At 38.0% G+C, this 20,131-nt stretch overlaps 1 protein-coding gene across 1 annotated transcript; it reads left to right on the forward strand.

Annotated features, from left to right (window-relative positions):
* The first annotated feature begins 1,107 nt into the window (after positions 1-1,107).
* LOC308080782 (asialoglycoprotein receptor 2-like) lies at positions 1,108-19,729 on the forward strand. The gene is made up of 13 exons (XM_080422774.1): positions 1,108-1,233; positions 1,880-1,962; positions 2,086-2,254; positions 8,463-8,545; positions 8,905-9,059; positions 9,541-9,624; positions 10,067-10,280; positions 10,855-11,026; positions 15,110-15,250; positions 15,518-15,652; positions 18,517-18,659; positions 18,870-18,976; positions 19,082-19,729. Exons 8-13 carry the CDS (start codon positions 10,855-10,857, stop codon positions 19,209-19,211), a joined length of 828 nt encoding a protein of 275 aa, XP_080278900.1. The 5' UTR covers positions 1,108-1,233; positions 1,880-1,962; positions 2,086-2,254; positions 8,463-8,545; positions 8,905-9,059; positions 9,541-9,624; positions 10,067-10,280; the 3' UTR covers positions 19,212-19,729.
* The last annotated feature ends 402 nt before the right edge of the window (positions 19,730-20,131 follow it).

Consider the following 20,131-nt stretch of genomic DNA (forward strand, 5'->3'; position numbering starts at 1 on the left):
CCTGTGACCATCCTGTTCCCTCTCTCTCTGTGTGTGTGTGTGTGTATATGTGTGTGTGTGTGTGTGTGTGTGTGTGTGTGTGTGTGTGTGTGTGTGTGTGAGTGCGAGTGCGCGCACGTGTTTGTAGGTTGCTGTCAAGGACAGTTTTTCTGTTCCAAAGTGGAACGAGTTCATTGTTCAAAGACTGTCTTTACTATTGCAGCACAGACATATCAGTCAGAATTATTTCATAAAACTTGACTCTCTCTCAGTCACTGTACTTTCGATTGCAGGACAGTGCTCTAAAACAGTGAGAAGGCCTTTCAGAGTTGTTGCTTTGTGTCTGGGGATGCTGTGATGTTGTGATCATAGGCCTGGCCGTGCACTGTGAGTATTCAATGTCACAAAAACTACCACATCACTCACTCAGGGATTTTGTTTCCTGCCACTTTCTAGCTGTAGCAACTACAAAGGTCACCTCTTAACCCAATTAACTGAATTAAAAATTACATCTACGCCGATGCACGCCATGAACACTATTCAAAACATGTACACTCCTCTGTGGTTTGGCCCTTGGTCAAAGCCTTAAAATGGACGTATGGCATGAGATGTCATTCAATTCAAGGCTTGTGTTCAATTCAATGCAATCTTTATTTCAGACACAGGGAGATTCATATTACAATTATACAACACAACATTAAAAGAAAAGGAAAAAAATGAAATAAAATGCAAATAGCCCACATTGACATACAGACATGTGCGCCAATGGTTCCACAGTCTAGAGGACAACCTGACAGAACTGCGTGTAGGGTTCGTTATGACAGCAATGATGTCACTTACTGACTCGGATGCCCTACACATAAACCTGTACATAAATAAGGTTACGTAGCCCAGCAGAGCAGGTGGGTACCCAATTTCTTTTGTTGAAAAAAAGGTAAACGTGTTTTCAGAATAATTATTTGCTAGTCATCATTATTATATACAATACCACAGTTTTTTCCCACTACTGAAGGGTAGTGAGAAAATAGCAGTTGTGAGGGAAGTGAAGAGAACTTTTCATTCACTTTCCCCGCCCAGTAATTCTGGAATTATTCTGCACAGTGTTTGTGGGCACATGCATGCATGGCATGCACGTTCACAGGTGGTTAAAACCACTTGCTTTTGTTTGACATTGTTAAAGTGAGACTAGAACAGACAGCAGCTCAGTCAACACTGAAGCCTGTGCAATGTAGGACAACACCGATATTGGACAAAGTGAGTGACATAACATGTAAATATAATTAGAATATATTTAATTATATTGTAATCACTTAATGCATAATATATGTATATTATTAACATGTAACTACTAATTAACTTGTGTTACTTTGTTTAGATTCGACAGGGAATCTATATTTTATATACACAAATTAACAAGTAAAAAGGAAAAAAATCGCAGTATTTCCCGTTTTTTTGCGGTGGTTCGCCTCTCGACTCCCCACTCAGCTGCTCTTGTCTCGGCAACATGTTGGTTCTGTAACATCTCTAAACCAACCAGATCTCTGAACGAATATCACGGGTCTATTAGGGTTCGGTCCGTCATAAAAAATGTTGGAATCCAGTCTTGGAACGAATTTCCTTAGTCCGTCATTTTGGACCCTTGAAGACCTCTAGCTGTGAGTCCATTGTGCCAAATTACTTCCACAGTAGTGAGTATCGGTTAGTCCAGATATATTTAGAAATAATAATGAGGAAATAAAATAACTGATGAGCACAAGTAAGAGCAGCCAACATGTCAGACAAACCGGCTGGTAAACAAGCCTGGGGTTGTCACACTATAATGTTCACTCTCTGTGTTATGACAGGAAACTTTGAAGCTGATCATATTAATGTTGAACTCTGTTGTACTAATATCCTCCAGTTGTCCAGAGAGATGACATCCACAGAGCAGCTCTATTATACAACAATGAAACCCAATGTAGGACAACACCGATATTGGACAAAGTGAGTGACATAACATGTAAATATATTTAATTATATTGTAATCACTTAATGCATCATATATGTATATTATTAACATGTAACTACTAATTAACTTGTGTTACTTTGTTTATGTCATTCCTCAAGATGTCTACAGATATTTATGGCAAGATAGTCAAATCAAAGCGTGTGAGGTACGATGGAGGAGCCAGGGAGGAGAGAGGAGAGAAGGTGGTGAGAGACGTTTGCATCTATGAAGGAGCAGACAGCCTCCAAGATCAAGGCTCTGGCTCACAGGGGGCTACAGGAGATCAAGGTACACAGTATCACACTTAACTCTTTCAGTGCCATGCTTATTTATGGAATTTTGGTTCTGAGTGCCACAACCAAAATGAATTGTAAAAAAAAAAGTGCAGATACAGCCTTTTTCAGTAAAAAGTAAAACAAGAAGTGAATGGAGCAGCAAATCTTCAAATCATCATATCTTGGGTTCTGAACATGTTTTTTCTTTTTTTTTCTTTTTATTATTTTTTATGACGTCTTTGACGTCTTGTGGCACACGGGGCGTCAGGCCTCATGACGTCTTTGACGTCTTGTGGCACTGAATGAGTTGTTAAGAATCTACTTTGTCACATCACTGGTTTACTGATGTAAAGAAGTGGGTGATTTTTTTTTTCATGCACACCATTATTTTGTAGTTTTGGGGAAAAGAGAGAGGATAGAGAGTAAGAGCAGAAGAAGGAAGAAAAACATGGTAGAAACTGAAGAGCGGACACAGAAGGGCCTTCCGCTCTCGCATGGCTCTCCCCAAATGTTCCTCTCTCTGCTCACCTTACTACAGCAGCTTGTCACCCAATATTTAAAGTAGTATTTTCCAATGGGACACGCCGCCATGTTGGACCAATGACAATTGAGTTGTGTCAGAGTGGAGAAAAAGTCCACGGTAAAGATGGAAATAACCTTTAAGTGCATTTTACATTTTCAATTCAATTTGATTAAAGTGTCAAATCAGGTTGTCTAAAAACACTTAAAGGTTTCATGACGTTCAGTTTTACCACACATTAAAAGTCTTTGTCATGGTCCTTCAAACGTGTATAGAAAGTTTTAACAAAAAATTCCACTCCATTGATCCATGGCAGGTGTTTTTCTCTCACATTTCTAAAGCCTTTTCAACTGCAATGAAAAAATTAATCTTTGCCTGCGGGTGTCGCTGGTGAGGGATTTTGCCTGTCAATCATCGCCTCTGCTCCGCCCCCCCCCCAAAGGAAAGGATAGGGGAGGGGCGAGGAGGAGAGTGGGCGGGATTAATCGGCTGTGACCTCACTGCCGAAGGGCCAAGCTCAGATTACTTTTCAGCCTAATTATTCAGAAAACCCCAGACCACAGAAAATCCACTGAATGTTCAAAGTTCCGATTTTTTGGGTGTAATTGAGGTCATAAAACCCCCAAAAAAACATTAAAAAAAAGTGAAAATGAATGTCATAGAACCTTTAACATGTAAAGCAGAGACCTGACATTGTCCCACCCTGAGCAAGCAATGTTTGCGACAGTGGCAACAAAAAACTCCCCCAGGCTCTAGGGTGGGCGGCCCTCTGCCTCTGCCTTGACCGTGACAGGGGAAAAGAGATAGTGCAGGAACCAGAACCCCAAAAGTTGACTATACCCCTCCCCGGGGTAGAACAAAACAGGACATTGTTTTTTCATATCTTTATGATGTCCCCTTCATGAAATGGATTGTCCCAAGTTTTACTTTTACTGCAAAAGTCATGAAATTGATCCATGAAGTGACTCACCACATAGGCAAAGAAACGGCTACCCTGAAAGTGAGAGTTCCAAGTAAATCCTCTGTCATTTTCTACCTGCTGGTTGTTTTTAGATCATACTTGCACAGATGGTCTACAGGTAGTGTCCCTACATCCCAAAACAATCAGAATGCCAATATGTGGTTCTATTGTGAATCAGCAGCCTTTTATATAAGGCCTTAAATAGGCGGAAATAGCAAAAAGTTGACTTTTCTGGGCAATGCACACGTCCAACTCTTTATCAGGGGTAGAACTAGATGTGACATTGTTTTTTCATGTCTTTAAGATGTCCTCTTCCTGAAATGGATGGTCAGAATTTTTACTTTTACTGCAAAAGTCATGAAATTCATCCATTAAGTGACTCACCACTGCAAAAAAAAACGCCTACCCTAAAATAGGGCGTTCCAAGCCAATCCTTTCTCATTTTCTACCTGCTGGTTGTTTTCACATCATTCTTGCACAGATGGTCTACAGCCTTTTATATCAAACTTTATTATGGGTGGAAATAGCAAAAAGTGGACTTTTCTTAGGAATATTCACATGTAATACTGGTCCTACTCTTCTATCAGGGGTAGAACTAAATGTGACATCGTTTCATTTCATATCTTTAGGATGTCCCCATCATGAAATGGATTCTAAGTTGTAAGTTTTACTTTTACTGCAAAAGTCATGAAATTCATCCATGAAGTGACTCACCACTGCAAAAACACACCTACCCTGAAATAGGGAGTTGACTATTCAACAACACCTGTACAATGTAGGTAGTGTCCCTACATCCTAAAGCAACTAGAATGACAATATTTGGTTCTATTGTGAATCAGCAGCCTTTATATAATATAAGGCCTTATTCAAGGCAGAAATAGGAATATTCACTTGTGATTTTGGTCAGGGGTAGAACAAAACCTGACCTTGTTTTTTCTTAACTTTGACTTGTCATCTAACTATCAACCATCAAACTATTTACATTGACTGCGAAGGTCATGACATTCTTCAATAAAGTTTTTGCACCAAGAAAGGGCAGAACTGCCCCCACCTTGAATGAAAAAGGGATCATATTTACCCAGATTGTCTCTACAGGTAAGACCCCTACACCCCAAAGCCACCAGACAAATATGTTAAAAGTGGCTTGTATTGTGAATCAGCAGGGTTTTATAGGCTCTTAGGCCTGGTTAAAGACATAAATGTCAAAAGAAATTCAGAGTTACTTCTAATCCTGATCTATTAATACTGTAAAATGCCTACAAATACAACAAAATGACTGCTTAATAACAGGGAATACAATGTGATACCATGTTTTTACCCAGCCACTTCATATTCATATGGAATCTATGATTCCGAGGTAGGCCTAATATCTCTACACCTCAAAGCATCAGGAATGACAAAATATATTTCTATAAGCCCATACAACCTAAATGCAGTATGGCTTAATACATGCTGTAGAATACACAACTTTTTGTGTGCCATTCTTAACGAATAATCATCAATCAGCAGCTTATGGAAAACGGTTTGGCCCACGTCAGTCAGTTCCCCCCACACTGCTTAGAAAAGTAAATAAATAAATGAAATTGAGAATAAGCTGCTGATTGATGATTATTCATTAAGAATGGCACACAGTAGTGTATTCTACTTAGCCCATACTGCATTTTAAGTCTGGCTACCATAGAAGGCTTATAGAACTATATTTTGTCATTCCACCTGTTTTGAGGCATCAGGATATTAGGCCTACCTGAGAAACATCCTTAGATTCCACATGAATATGAAGTGGGTAAAAACATGGTATCAGAATATATTTATGTTATTAAGCAGTCATTTTGTTTGCAGGCATTTTACACTATTAATAGATCAGGATTAGAAGTAACTCTGAAAAAAACAACTTCATAATATATCATTTAACAAGGCCTAGGAGCCTAAAATCCTGCTGATTCACAATACATCATATTTTGACATATCTTTCTGGTTGTTTTGGGTGTTGGGGTCCTACCTGTAGACAATCTGTGCAAATATGATGTAAATCCAACCAGTAGATGGACAATGAAGCAGGATTAACTTAGGTAGGTAGGGACTTTTCTGCATTGTTTTTGTCTTTTTGCAAATGTTCATGGATACACTTCATGAATTTTGACATCTAAGAAAAACTTCTATGACCATCCATTTCATGAAGAGGATAAGTCAAAGTTATGGAAAAACAAGATGAAGTTTTGTTCTACCCCTGATAGAAGACTAGGACCAGTAGGCCTATTACATGAGAATATTCCTCAGAGTCCACTTTTAGCTATTTACGCCTATAATAAGGCCTTATATAAATGGCTGCTGATTCACAATAGAACCAAATATTGGAATCCTAGTTGCTTTGGGATCTAGGGACACTACCTGCAGACCACCTGTGACTTTTGCAGTATAAATACAACTTCTGACTGTCTTCTGACATTTCATGAAGAGGACATCTTAAAGATATGAAAAAAAACAGATCACATTTTGTTCTACCCCTGAGTAGGACCAGCATTACATGTGAATATTTCTCAGAAAAGTCCACTTTTTGCTATTTCCGCCTATAATAAGGCCTTGTATAAAAGGCTGCTGATTCACAATAGAACCAAATATTGGCATTCTGATTGCTTTAGGATGTAGGACACTACCTGTAGACCATCTATGCAAGTATGATGTAAAAACAAAAAACATCAGGTAGAAAATGAGAAAGGATTGACCCTTTTTCAGGGTAGGCGTGTTTTGGCAGTGGTGACAAGTAAATATTGCAAGTAAATATTGCTCAGAAAAGTCAACTATTTGCTATTTCCGCCTATTTAAGGCCTTATATAAAATGCTGCTGATTCACAATAGAACCAATTGTCTTAAAGTAGTTTTTATTTTATTTTGTAAAGCGACTTTGAGTACAGAGAAAAGCGCTATATAAATTGGATGTATTATTATCATTATTATTAGGTGCATTTGTTTTTTCAAGAGAATGGGTGCTTTTCAAAACAAATGCGCATAACAATTACATCCTTATCAACAAAGGTTTTCTTTGTAAATTAATTTACATTCCATGTGAAGAGCCTCACACCTATGTGATTTATTACCACAGAAATGCAATAACTAATAAACAATATAGTCTACTGTGGCTATTGTTTTAATAATCCATATAACATGCAGTTTCATTTAATTATCACTTATTGTAGGCTACTATGTACAGGAGTTCTAGTCTACTGGTAGAATGGTATTTTGTTATAGCAATTATAATTATTGGGTTCATCGGGGCCATATACTGTAATACCAGATCTGGATGCCGGTCCATGAGAGTTCAGGTCCATCATTTAGGTCCAAAATGATGGACTACCAAATTTTAATAGTCACTCGGTGTTCTTTGAAATTAAACATTGAAGCGTATCATATAAAGATATAATGATCAACTCTTGCTTTCTTTGTAAATTAATTTACCTTTCATTTGAAGCGCTATATGCCCTACTTGATAGAACAGTGTATCACCACAGAAACAAAAAACTGACAAGAAATACTGTAAGCTACTGCAACTCTTGTTTTAATCCTGTATGTAACATGCAATTTAATTTCATTGTCACTTATTTGTAGGCTGCTATGTAGCTGATAGATTCCAATATGGAATAGCCTTTCACTCTCATCTACTGGTAGAAGGGCATTTTTAATAGCAATTATAATGATAGGGTATAATACCTGACCCTCGGATCACAGGTCTCTCTGCTCTCCCTCCTTTTGGACATGCAATGTTGGTTCTGTAACATCTCTGAACCAATAATAAGGTGAAAGAGTGTTGTATTAGATAGACTAGTTTAACCCATTATGACCGGGAATATGTGTCATTTTAAGATTTCTTTGGGCTATACAAAAATAGCAGATACAGTATACACACTCATAGCGTGGCACCGAGTGCCGAGCTATGACCTTGTAGATCTGCTATTTTTATTGTGGAAAATTTGGGCAAATCTTTGAATATATATATTCAGAAGCAAAGATTTTAGTTAAAAATGTTCGCTTTAAAAAAACATATTCAAAGATTTGCACACATTTTCAAGATTTTTCAAAACTAGCAGATCTACAAACTCATATGCCAACGTGGCACAGCCACGCTCTGAGCTTGTATATCTATTTTTGAATAGCCAAAAAAATCTTGAAATGACACAGATGCGTTCCCGGTCTTAATGGGTTAATAGTTACTTTACAATAATGTATACAATTTTATATGGTGAGAAACAAAAGAAATAAATGAAACCAAACCAAATTGGCCTCCCTGTCCAGAATAGCGAGAGAGGAAAAGATTGATTGATTGAAGTACTTTATTTAGAAAGACAATGAAAAAGTACATGGAAGTACAGTTTACAATACAAGGTCCTCTAAACTGGATTAGCTATATAGCCAAAAGAAAATAAAACTAATAAAAAAAGAATATATATGTATATATATATATATATATATATATATATATATATATATAAAAAGTTTGAGAACTACTGATTTAGAGGTCATTTGTAGAATCAGCTTCAGGTCTTAATGGGATAAAATCCTCCATCCAGCTAAATACCATAGACTCATCAGCTACCTGTCTTCAGAGCACAAGTAAGAGCAGCCAACATCAAACAAGGCAGACAGGCCTGGATCTATCGCACTATAATATTCACTCACTGTGTGTTATAACATGAAACATTGAAGCTGATCATATTAATGTTGAACTCTTGTACTAATATCCTCCAGTTGTCCAGAGAGATGACATCCACAGAGCAGCTCTATTCAGCAACAGTGAAACCCAATGTAGGACAACACCGATATTGATCAAAGTAAGTAAACATTTAAACATTTAAAATTAGATTGATTGTGTATTGTGGTAATATAGTGCATTATATTGTAATGACTTAACCACTTAAATCCTATATAGTTCATTGACTGGAGTACTCCAGGGGTCTACACCAAGCCCCCTCCCTGTTTTCCTCTACACCAAATATCTTTGCCGAAAATAGCAGATCTACTAGCTCACAACTTTCCGCATTGCGTCACGTTGTGAGCTTGTAGATGTGCTATTTGCTGAATATTATTGCTGAATATTTTCCCAGGACGCTAGTGGTTAATGCATAATTATGTACATTATTAACATATACTTTTACTAATTAACTTGAGTTACTTTTTGTCATCCATTAAGACATCTACAGATAGTTCTGGAAAGCCAGTCAAATCAAAGCGTGTGAGGTCTGGTGGAGAGAGGAGAGAAGGTGGTGAGAGAGGTTTGCATCTATGAAGGAGCTGACAGTCTCAGAAACCAAGGCTCTGGCTCACAGGGGGTTACAGGAGATCAAGGTACACAGTAACACACTTTAGAATCAAACTAAACTAAAAATAAGCTGGAAGGCTCATAAAGCACTAAGCTTGTTTAAAATTAGAAGATGAGTTTGTCCCTGTAGGGGTTATTGGCCTCCACTGGGGCCTTGACCTCCTCTGTGTACACTCTACAGTGCTTAGTGTGTTGTGCCATGAAAACTCTCTTCTTCCTGTTCAACAGGGCTTTACTGTTGTTGTTCATCCGGGGTTGTAGTTAGAGAATCACTGAATGATGCACTCTATGTCTAAACATCTCATTTTGCATTCTGCGGTCAATGTTGAAAGTTACTGTAACACATTTAATATGAATGTTTTCTAAAATTGTTGTGAACCTTTCCTCTGCTGCTAAAACCCTGTGATCATCCTGGTGTGTGTGTGTGTGTGTGTGTGTGTGTGTGTGTGTGTGTGTGTGTGTGTGTGTGTGTGTGTGTGTGTGTGTGTGTGTGGTGTTCTAAAACAGTGAGAAAGCCTTTGAGTCGTTGCTCTGTCTGAGGATGTTGTGTCTAAATGCTGCTGGTTGTGATCATATGCCTGGCCGTGCACTGTGAGTATTCAATGTCACTAAACTAACACATCACTCACTCAGGGATGTAGTTGCCTGACACTTTCTAGCTGTAGCAACTACAAAGGTCACCACAGCATTAACCCAAACACTGAATTTAATTTTTCATCTAACTACGCCGATGCACGCTATGAACACTATTCAAAACATGTACGCTCCTCCGTGGTTTGGCTCTTTGTCAAAGACTTAAAATGGCCATATTGCATGAGATCTCATTCAATTCAAGGCCTGTTTTGAAAAAAGAAGAAGATAAAAAAGGTAAACAATGGGTTACACCTGATTTTCAGAATCATGATTTGTCAATTAACATCATACATTGCTAGTCATCGTTATTACAATACCACAGTGTCACCACTATTATGAACTCTTCATAAAATTCATACTGGTTTATTTGTTTTACTTTTCATTCTCTTTCCCCGCCCAGGATTTCACACATATCTGAAAGGCTTTCTGTGGTAAAGAGTCTATTGGTTATTCTGCAAAGTGTTTGTGGGCACATGCATGCATGCACCTTCACAAGTATGTCCAAAACCACTTGCTTTTGTTTCACAGTGTTAAAGTGAGACTAGAACAGACAGCAGCTCAGTCTATTGTGCAACACTGAAGACCAATGTAGGACTACACAGATATTGGACAAAGTAAGTAAGATAACATTTAAACACATTTTAGAAAAGTAGTGCATTATATTGTAATCACTTAATGCATAATATTAATATGTACATTATTAACATATCGTCGCTGTCGGGCAGAATCCTTGTATCTCCATATTTCAACTTTTAATAATTTTGCGTAAATTGACCCTACTTCATCATACGAGTGTCCCATAAAGTAGAGAAAATAACAGATCTACAAGTTAACAACGCATCGCATGCGTTGGTGAGCTTGCAGGTCGGCTATTTCAAAATATTTATTTAATTTTGTTTGTTAATAATAATAAAAATGGAACGGTTTTGGACATACAAGGTTTCCACCCAACAGCAACAATATACAGTACTTTTACTAACCACTTAAACCCTATATAATTTGTTGTACACCAAATAGAGTGAATAGCCAATCTACAAGCTCACTTTTGTTTTGCATTGCAATACGTTGTGAGCTTGTAGATCTGCTATTTTCGCCAAATGTTCACCTATTATGTCAGGCCCAGAACAGGCACTCTAGGGTTCACATGGTTAATTAACTTGAGTCACTTTGTTTGTGTGGTTCATTAAGATGTCTACAGATACTTCTGACAAGCCAGGCACATCAACACGTGTGAGGTCTGGTGGAGGAGTCAGGAGGGAGAGGCAGGAGGAGAGAGGAGAGGAGGAGAAAGTGGAGAATGAAGGAGCAGACAGTCTGAGAGACCACGGCTCTGGCTCACAGGTGGTTAATGGAGATCAAGGTACACAGTAACACACTTACAGTGTCTATCTCTTCTCACATCATTACTACAGCAGCTTGTCGAATGACAATCTCTCATTTCATGATGTGACATCTATTTTTATTTTTATTTTTATGTTATTTGGGGGGCTTTTTTTAGCCTTTATTTGACTGGTAGCCTGCAGTCAGGGAACAATTGGCACCTACCAACTGCAAATGTCATCATGCACATGTCCTCTTTGTGTCATAAATTACGGAGACTATCCAGCCACTCTGGCATGTAAAAAAAGAAAAAGAAAAGAAAAGGAAATCATTTCCTGATTTTTCCAATTTTTCATACAAGACATTTGTCTTTTCTTTTTTTAAGCGATTCAGCCGACATTTATGTTCTTGTGTTTTGCGTTGCCACCTTCACTGTGGAGAAATAAGGGACCACAGGCCCACTAGTATACCAAGTCAAGCAAAAGTGTAAATAACTTAACCCATTAAGACCTGGAACGCATCCGTGTCATTTTAGATTTCTTTGGCTATTCTAAAATAGCAGATATACAAGCTCATAGCGCTTGTAGATCTGCTATTTTTGAAAAATCGTGAAAAATAATTGTTTATATATAAGTGAGATTTGGAAAAATGTACAAATATCTTGGGCAGTGAAACCGCCCCTAAAAGTGAGGTTTGGAAATTTGTACAATTATCCTGCGCTGTGATTGGCCAATCACAGCCTATTCAGGACTGTGATTGGCCAGTGTCACATGACACATGTGCATAGCCCTATATAAGCAACCATAACTTGAAAAAAAACATAAATTTGTTTTTTTCAAGTTATGGTTTTGTCCATCATAAAGAGTGTTTCAATAAATGTATTTATCCTTTGTACATGATTGATCGACTCCATTCAGTATTGTGATTAGCTAGCAAGACACCGCCCACTTCACACAGGGTGTGATTTTCTAAAATATGATAATGATTAATAGATAAGCCCTAAGAATGTTGACAGTTAACCCATTAAAAAGCCTGTCAACTTAACCTTCTTTTGTAGCTGAACAGACTTCCACAGAACAGAACAGTTCTATGAAATAATACATGCCATTCAGCTGTATGACACACTAGAAGGCTAAATGTAATAAAAATTAAAAAAATCTGAAGATGGATGGACTGAGGCCTAGTTTAAAGGTTTAATGACATTCACTTTTACACAACATTCAAAGTCTTTGTCCTGGTCCTTCAAAAGTGTACAAAAAGTTTTAAGTGAAAATTCCATTCCAGTGATCCATGGCAGGTGTTTTTCTCTCACATTTCTAAAGCCTTTTCAACTGCAATGAAAAAAGAAATCTTTGCCTGCGGGTGTCGCTGGTGAGGGATTTTGCCTGTCAATCATTGCCTCTGCTCCCCCCCCCCCCCCCCCCCCCCCCAAAGGAAAGGATAGGGGAGGGGAGGGGCGAGGAGGAGAGTGGGCGGGATTAATCGACTGTGACCTCACTGTCGAAGGGCCAAGCTCAGATTACTTTTCAGCCTAATTATTCAGAAAACCCCAGACCACAGAAAATCCACTGAATGTTCTAAGTTCAGTTTTTTGGGGTGTAATTGAGGTCATAAAACCCCAAATAAAACATTGAAAATAAAAAAAGTGAAAATGAATGTCATGATACCTTTAATATGCAAAACAAATTTATACAAAGCATTAGGCATCCCTGCTTCATCTCTCTATAAGCTCCTTCGCTTAGCTGTTTTAAATTGTACGTTGTGATAAGTACAGTATCTTAATTTTCAGCCCCAAATCTGAAGGAATGGATGGAATATCAGAATAATCAATTTTCACTTATTATTGTCACTTACAACAGCTATTTTGGTTACTGTATAATATGGGTTAATGTAGGATATAATATACTGTAAGCTACAGTTGGCAATATAAAATGAATTCAACAATATGCTATGTCCGCCTTGCGGGAAGTCTGAGGTATAAGTTAAAGGAATTGAGCTAAACCACTCTGTGTAGTCTGCTCTTTGCTGCTCGGTCAATACACAACAATCTACAAACATTTTTGAATGTAACATATACTTTAAAATTCAAATATTGTTGTCTCTGAACACTATTTTCTATGTGTACATCATACAATCTGACAAGGTTGATCTTATGATTTCTTAATCATGGTTATGATTACTATGGTTAGAATATAACAGATGTCTGTGTAATTGTGGTGCTCTTATCAGATAAAAAACATTATCCATGACTACAAACTGACTAATGTAATGGTCTAGAGGTCTTCAATCTCAGGCCAAGGACCCCTTAGCTGAGAGAGAGATGAATGACATATATAAGATTTTAACACAGTATTTTTTAGAAAGCCTTGCATGCAACTTGATAAGAGGCTTTCAAAGCTAGATCACCATATATTTAGCTGACTGTCTGATCATGTCCGTTGCTTGCGTCGAGATATTTGAGACTAGCAGTAGCTAGACGTATTCCACAGGTTTTTATTTTAACCCATTAAGCCGGGGAAAGCCTATACGTTGTTATACCTCTAAAACCGGGAAAGCATCTGTGTCACTTTAGATGTTAATTTTTTTTAATAAAGGTTAGGTTAGGATTTAGAAGGCCTAAATGGGTTAAGTGACTGTAGGTTGTATCCAAGTGATGCTGTCAAACTTCATAGATTAGCAGCAAGTATTATTTATTTTTATAATATGTTGGATTTGTGTTAAAGTGTATTTTCAGACATTTAATCTTTTTGAAAATAAAATAAATAAAAATGGTCCTGTCACACAAGAAATTGGCAGCTCCACTATAGTAACTCTAAAGACCCCATAGGTGTACTGGACCCCCTGTTGAAGACCCCTGGTCTAGATCATAGTGTTTTAAACATTTCAAAAGTAAAAGCTACAAAAAAGCATTTTCATTGGAGGTTGGTTCATTTTAACTGCAGAGCACCTGACAGTGTTTTGGGGTGGAATTGTAGTTTTCTAAGTCACAAAATTATATTTTATTCTGATAGGATGCTATACATTTGCCAGGGTAGATTATCAAGAAAAAGTTGCTCTCTGGGTACAGTGTAGAGAGACAGGAAACACAGAGAGAGTAGTGACATGCAGCAACCGGGGACTAGCTGTCAGACATTAGAGCCCATGTGATATGCACCCTAACTATATACCGATGAGGACTTTTTGAGAAAGTCACAATTAAGTATGTACTCAAATGCTTTATGTTTATAATGTAACAGCGAAAGTCAACCTTGAGTCCATATGTATAACATAATGCAATGTGTATTATCAGTGACCTACTATATGGAATGGCATAATATAAGATACTTTATAAATGTATAAAAGGCTAATTTAAAAGTTGATACAGCATTCACATGGATTGTTTTATGTACGTAATCTTTTCATTACACCAGAGTCATACAGTGCAGTACTGCTGATTTTTTTCTTTTTTTTAGAAATCAACATTTTGTAACTGAAAATTCTTGTTGTGAAAGGACTTTATTGTAAAGTAGTCTGGCATACCAAATGCATGCAGTTTTAACATAATTCAGGACTATGTGTTTCAAGTGTTTCAAGTTTCAATTCAATTGTACCGTAAGTCCGTATGGCCCCCTGGAAATAAATGCTGCCCACTACTGCGTGTTCTTTTCCTTCTTTTTTGTCTGTTTTTGGTCTCCCCTACCTCTCTTCTATCCCCAAAAATACCCCAGTTTGAACACTCAGGCTTTCACAGCATATCTGGGGTTTTCTGTAAATTGGTCTCAAAACAGACCAAACTGATTTTCACCCGAACGTGACGTCACGTTCGTCCTGTTTTTTCAGTTCAGTTTTTTTTTTTTTTTACTTTTTCCACACAGAACCAGGAGATAACATGCATACCAACTGGCTCAATAGCGCCCCGTGCCAAACAGGACAATGTGGTATTGCAGGTGAAAGTGCTTTATAAGCCAGAGAGAAGTTAGTTGAAATGGGTATATCTGAGGCTTGATTTAGGCTCAAACCTTTTGAAGGGACATAAACAATATGATATTAATTTTTTTTTTTAAATTCATGGTGTAGATCCTTTAAATGAAATATTGAAACTGATCATATTAAAGTTGAACTCTGTTGTACTATTATCCTCCAGTTGACCAGAGAAAACTCATCCTCCAGAGAGAACTCAACCGAGAACTCACCATCCAGATTAACATCGTCAAAGTGTGTGCTGTGATCCTTACGCTGATGTTTGCTATATTCACAGTGAGAACCGTAGACAGGGCCATGGACTGTGAGTATCAAATGGTCAAAGGTCAAATTCATGCACTAACATCAATAAAATTACACTGTGTCTCACACAAGAACCCTTCCATGCTTCACTATTAATAGTATGTGGTTCACTAGAACTTTATCATACATGTTTGAGACCTATTCACATAAAAACACACCTGATCAGGAGCATTGAGTTTTCTTCCTCTCAAAGCTGCTTTTCTACACAGATGCCTGACTCAGCATGAACAGTATCAACAAATATCTACTTTTGGTCATTCATTTGCAGGTAATTCAGCCAATTCCGAGTTACTATCCAACCTGTCCCTCGAGAGGAACCAGCTCCAGACCAGATATGACAACCTGACCCTGAAGATACAGCGATTAGAACATGAATTAAACCAGTTTAAGACAGAGACAGCAGGTGAGAGAGGTTACACATCTTTTTTGAAGGAATATTAATTAGTTTATTATTATTATTGTCTGTAAGTAAACCCTCATCACTGCTGGTTTATCATCACGTTCATAGAACCATGTAAAAAACTTTTTTTTTTTTCTTTTTAATTGCAGTTTTCCTATAACCACATCAACCCTTGCTTCCCTATTCTGGGCATGTCTTAAAGCAGCTCTATGTAACGTTCCTCTTCTACCCCGGATTGGAACCTGGTTTCCTGCTTAAGTGCTGGCATTTTTACCATTGCGCTATTAGATGGTAAAAATACATTCCCCGGGGATCAATTTAATCTTGACCATCAGGTCAAAATTCATGTCAGATCCTGTGTCTAGGTGACAATGTTGACAAGGATGAGGCCGCACAGCTCTTAGCCACGATGCAGAAAGTTTTAATTTTGATGAAATGAAACCAACGTTTCGACCTATACAGTCTTCCTCAGGGTAACGATCCTGTGTCTAGGTGAGACATGACCTTTGACACAATCTAAATGTCTCAATAGAAGAGCAGGGAGACTAAATACAACCACCCCAATTGTATAAGTTATATTGTATTAACATACTCTACCATACAGATTGGACAAATTGTTTTTCATTAAACAAAAGTTACATAGTGAGGCTTTAACATTGACTGCCAGAATTATTTCATATTTTTTTAGCCAGTGCCAGAGTTTTTCATTGGAAAAAAAAAAGTACTCAGGAGCCGAAATACAGCATTTTTAAGTATTAAGTTAACAAGGAAGTGGATAGGAGTCTAGATCTTCAACTAATCATATCTCCTTGGTCTTTGGGTGAAATTGAAAAAAAAAAACGTAGATCTACGCGATTGGCACGTGGCGGCTTTAAAGCGGTTCGCGTAGATCTACGTGATTATAGGTGAACATTCAGCAAAAATACCAGATCTACAAGCTCACAACACACCGCATTGCAATGTGTTGTGAGTCTGTAGATCTGCTATCTTCACTATTTGCTGTTCAACAAAGTTTATAGGGTTTAAACCAGGGGTGTCGAACTCATTTTGGGGTCCGGGCCACATTGGTCAAATGGTGACTTGATGTGGGCCGAAATTTTGACATAAAAAAGTTAGAGAACCACATATTATAGCAACATAAGTGTTTCAGAAAACTGTTAGGATTTAGAAGACATTTGTAAAGACTTGCACAAATTTCCATGATTTTTCAAAAATAGCAGATCTACAAGCTCATAGTGCCGCACTCAGTGCCGCACTATTGGGACCTATCCGTGGCGAAAGTTTTTCTTTCCATCGTGAAAATGTGTCTTTCGCTGTACTGTGATTGGCTGATTGGCTGTGACGTACTGTGATTGGCTAGCGAGACGCATGATGAAATTAATAACTCATAAATAGCACCACTAGCTTAGAAAAAAATACTTTTTATTTTAAGGGAGCTTCCATCACTGTGATGACCACTGTTGTTTTTGAGCACCGAGCGGTGCAAATATACAAGTGTCATAGCAAAGGGTCTGAATACTTATCTTTGCAGGACGTGCTGTGATTTGCTAGCGAGACACATGATGAAATTAACGTAAAACTTCGCTCATAAATAGCACCGCTCACTTCACACTGGGTGTGTTTTTTTAATAGCCAAATACATCTCAAAATGACACAGATGCTTTCCCGGATTGAATGGGTTAAATATGCTCTGAGTTCAATTAACACTGAGGATTTCACTGGGCAAGCTCCTGAGAAATAAAAGAAGCAGCGTCGATACATTTATACGTTTTTAACACATATATGATTAATGCTTAATGATTAATCTAACTACCTATTACCATTATTATATTTTTAAAAATATCCAAAATGGCAAATTTACATGGTGTAGCCAGCATGAAATTTCATCTAAATCACTTGCTGCTTCCAGACACCTGACATCTCTTTGCTTTAACCAACTTGTCAATGTCAGGGACCAGTTATTTTCATAACACTGCACTACGTTGTGTGTGTGAGAGACAGACAGACAGACAGACAGACAGACAGACAGACAGACAGAGAAAATACATGTCCGTGCTAGACTGACTCCTGTGTGAGGATCAGAGAGTATAGCCATTACTATTCGACTAGTAAACGGTTAAATACAAATGTAGACATGCATGAAATGTCCTTCTATTACATCACTTAATGACTTACTGTACTATATGACAAAGTCTCTGAGACCTTGTTCGAAGAAATGTTATTTAAAAGTAACAAGATTACTTTAATCTTCATGGTGACTCTTAACAGTGTGTTTGTATCACTGATCCTAAATGTCCACTCAACTCTGTCCAGAGTGTCTCTGTGTTTAACAGTGTGTTTGTATCACTGATCCTAAATGTCCACTCAACTCTGTCCAGAGTGTCTCTGTGTTTAACTGTGTGTTTGTATCACTGATCCTAAATGTCCTCTCAACTCTGTCCAGAGTGTCTCTGTGTTTAACAGCCTGTTTGTATCACTGATCCTAAATGTCCACTCAACTCTGTCCAGAGTGTCTCTGTGTTTAACAGTGTCAGTGCAGGCAGTGAAAGGTAAAGGACTCCTGTTATGTCATGTTGAGACACAAGGGGGCAGTGTTTAGCTTTGTGTCATGATTTTGATGAGCAGCAGAGTTGTGGAGAAAATCAGTCAGGGTCACATGTGTAAGAGGAATGTGGCATTGAGAGTTTATGAAACATTAGTTAAACATGCATACACATTCTAAAAGAGGTGCACAAACAACATTTATAAAATAAATAAATATATAGGTTTGCCAAAGACTAATTATAACTGACTACTTATAACCACTCTGTGTTACATATTATCGGTACAATGAAAATCCATCACTAAAACTCCTGTTTGATGTTCAGTCAAGTCGTGTCCCAGTGGATGGCAGAGGTTTGGATGCAGCTGTTATAACAGATCTACTGAAAAGAAAACCTGGGAGAAAAGCAGAGAACAATGTCAGAAGACAGCAGCACATCTGGTGATCATCAATAGTGAAGACGAACAGGTGTGTGTGTGTGTGTGTGTGTGTGTGTGTGTGTGTGTGTGTGTGTGTGTGTGTGTGTGTGTGTGTGTGTGTGTGTGTGTGTGTGTGTGTGTGTGTGTGTGTGTGTGTGTGTGTGTGTGTGTGTGTGTGTGTGTGTGTGTGTGTGTGTGTGCATCAAGACCTGCATGCATTAAACAAAATGTATTATTGTTCAATTATTGACAAAATCAGGAATTCATCAGAGGATTGAACCATGGGGGTGAAGAATCTTGGATTGGTCTGAAAAAGACCACGGGTGACGAATGGACATGGGTGAATGGAACACCTCTGAAAACACTGTGAGACATTTTGCAAAGTGTTTATATAAGTAATTATATCAATTCACAGTATGTGTGTGAGTGACTGAGTGGATGTGGTTAAATTCATTTATGTTTACTCTGCAGGAACTGGGCCAGTGGACAGCCTGTTGACTTTGTTGACTGGAACTGTGCAGAATACAAGCACAGTGATGGAACATGGGCTAATAAGTTTTGCTCAAAAACACATACAACCAAGTGGATCTGTGAAATGTGATCCACGTCTTTACTTCATTGATGACTGCAGCTTACTGTGGCATCCAGCGTCAAGTTAAATAGTTGCAATTAGAAGTGAATATTAGAGAAAATCTAAATATTGTATTAACTGTTGTACCCATAATCACATTAATTCAAACCAGCGAATATTATGACTTACTATAGCCTGGTTATTGTTATTTACTTCATAAATGTGTAACTGAGGAACATCAGATTTGTTGCTGTTTGTTGAATACACCTCAGCATTCAACACCATTGTGTCATCACCAGGAGACTCAGGATTCAACACCACCCTGGGCAACTGAATCCTGGACTTTCTGACAGACCCAGATCTCACTGTGTAGAAAATGATGTTTACTTTATTTTATTCTATTTTGCAAAGTTATTTACTGTTTTTTCTATTTTGCTTTTGTCATGGCTTTTTCGAGGAGAAATCCCAACAAACATAAATAAACAGATGCCATGCTTAGTATCATTCAAATGTATCGTAATAGTAAAGCAAAGGACTAATGCCTGCCATTTCTGTGTGTTGTGCTCTTGTGTTCGATAATGCTTTGCTTCAGTTTTCTGGTGGTTTTGCTGACACTACAAGGGCAACACAACATATAAACGACTAGGAAGAGCAGGTGCTGCTTTTGATGGGAATGACTGTGCATGACTGGAATGCTTAATATTGGAGGTGTTACATAGGTCACAGCTGCCACAGTGATAATTCCCACTCAGTGCTGGCTTATCCAACAGGCTTGAGGTGCTGAAGCACAGGGCACCAACCTTGGGGGGTCACCAAACGGCGTGAAGAAGGGCGCTACAACATTGAAACACGCCGGTGAAGCGTCCTTTTTTCTCGCGCATCACCCAAAATTTCAATTACCGCTCAATTTACCACTTTTTAAAAAAACTTTATGGGGCTGTGCGATAAAA

This window comes from Gymnoscopelus braueri (genome assembly GCF_963280865.1).
Source record: "Gymnoscopelus braueri genome assembly, chromosome: 24".
Taxonomy (NCBI): domain Eukaryota; kingdom Metazoa; phylum Chordata; class Actinopteri; order Myctophiformes; family Myctophidae; genus Gymnoscopelus; species Gymnoscopelus braueri.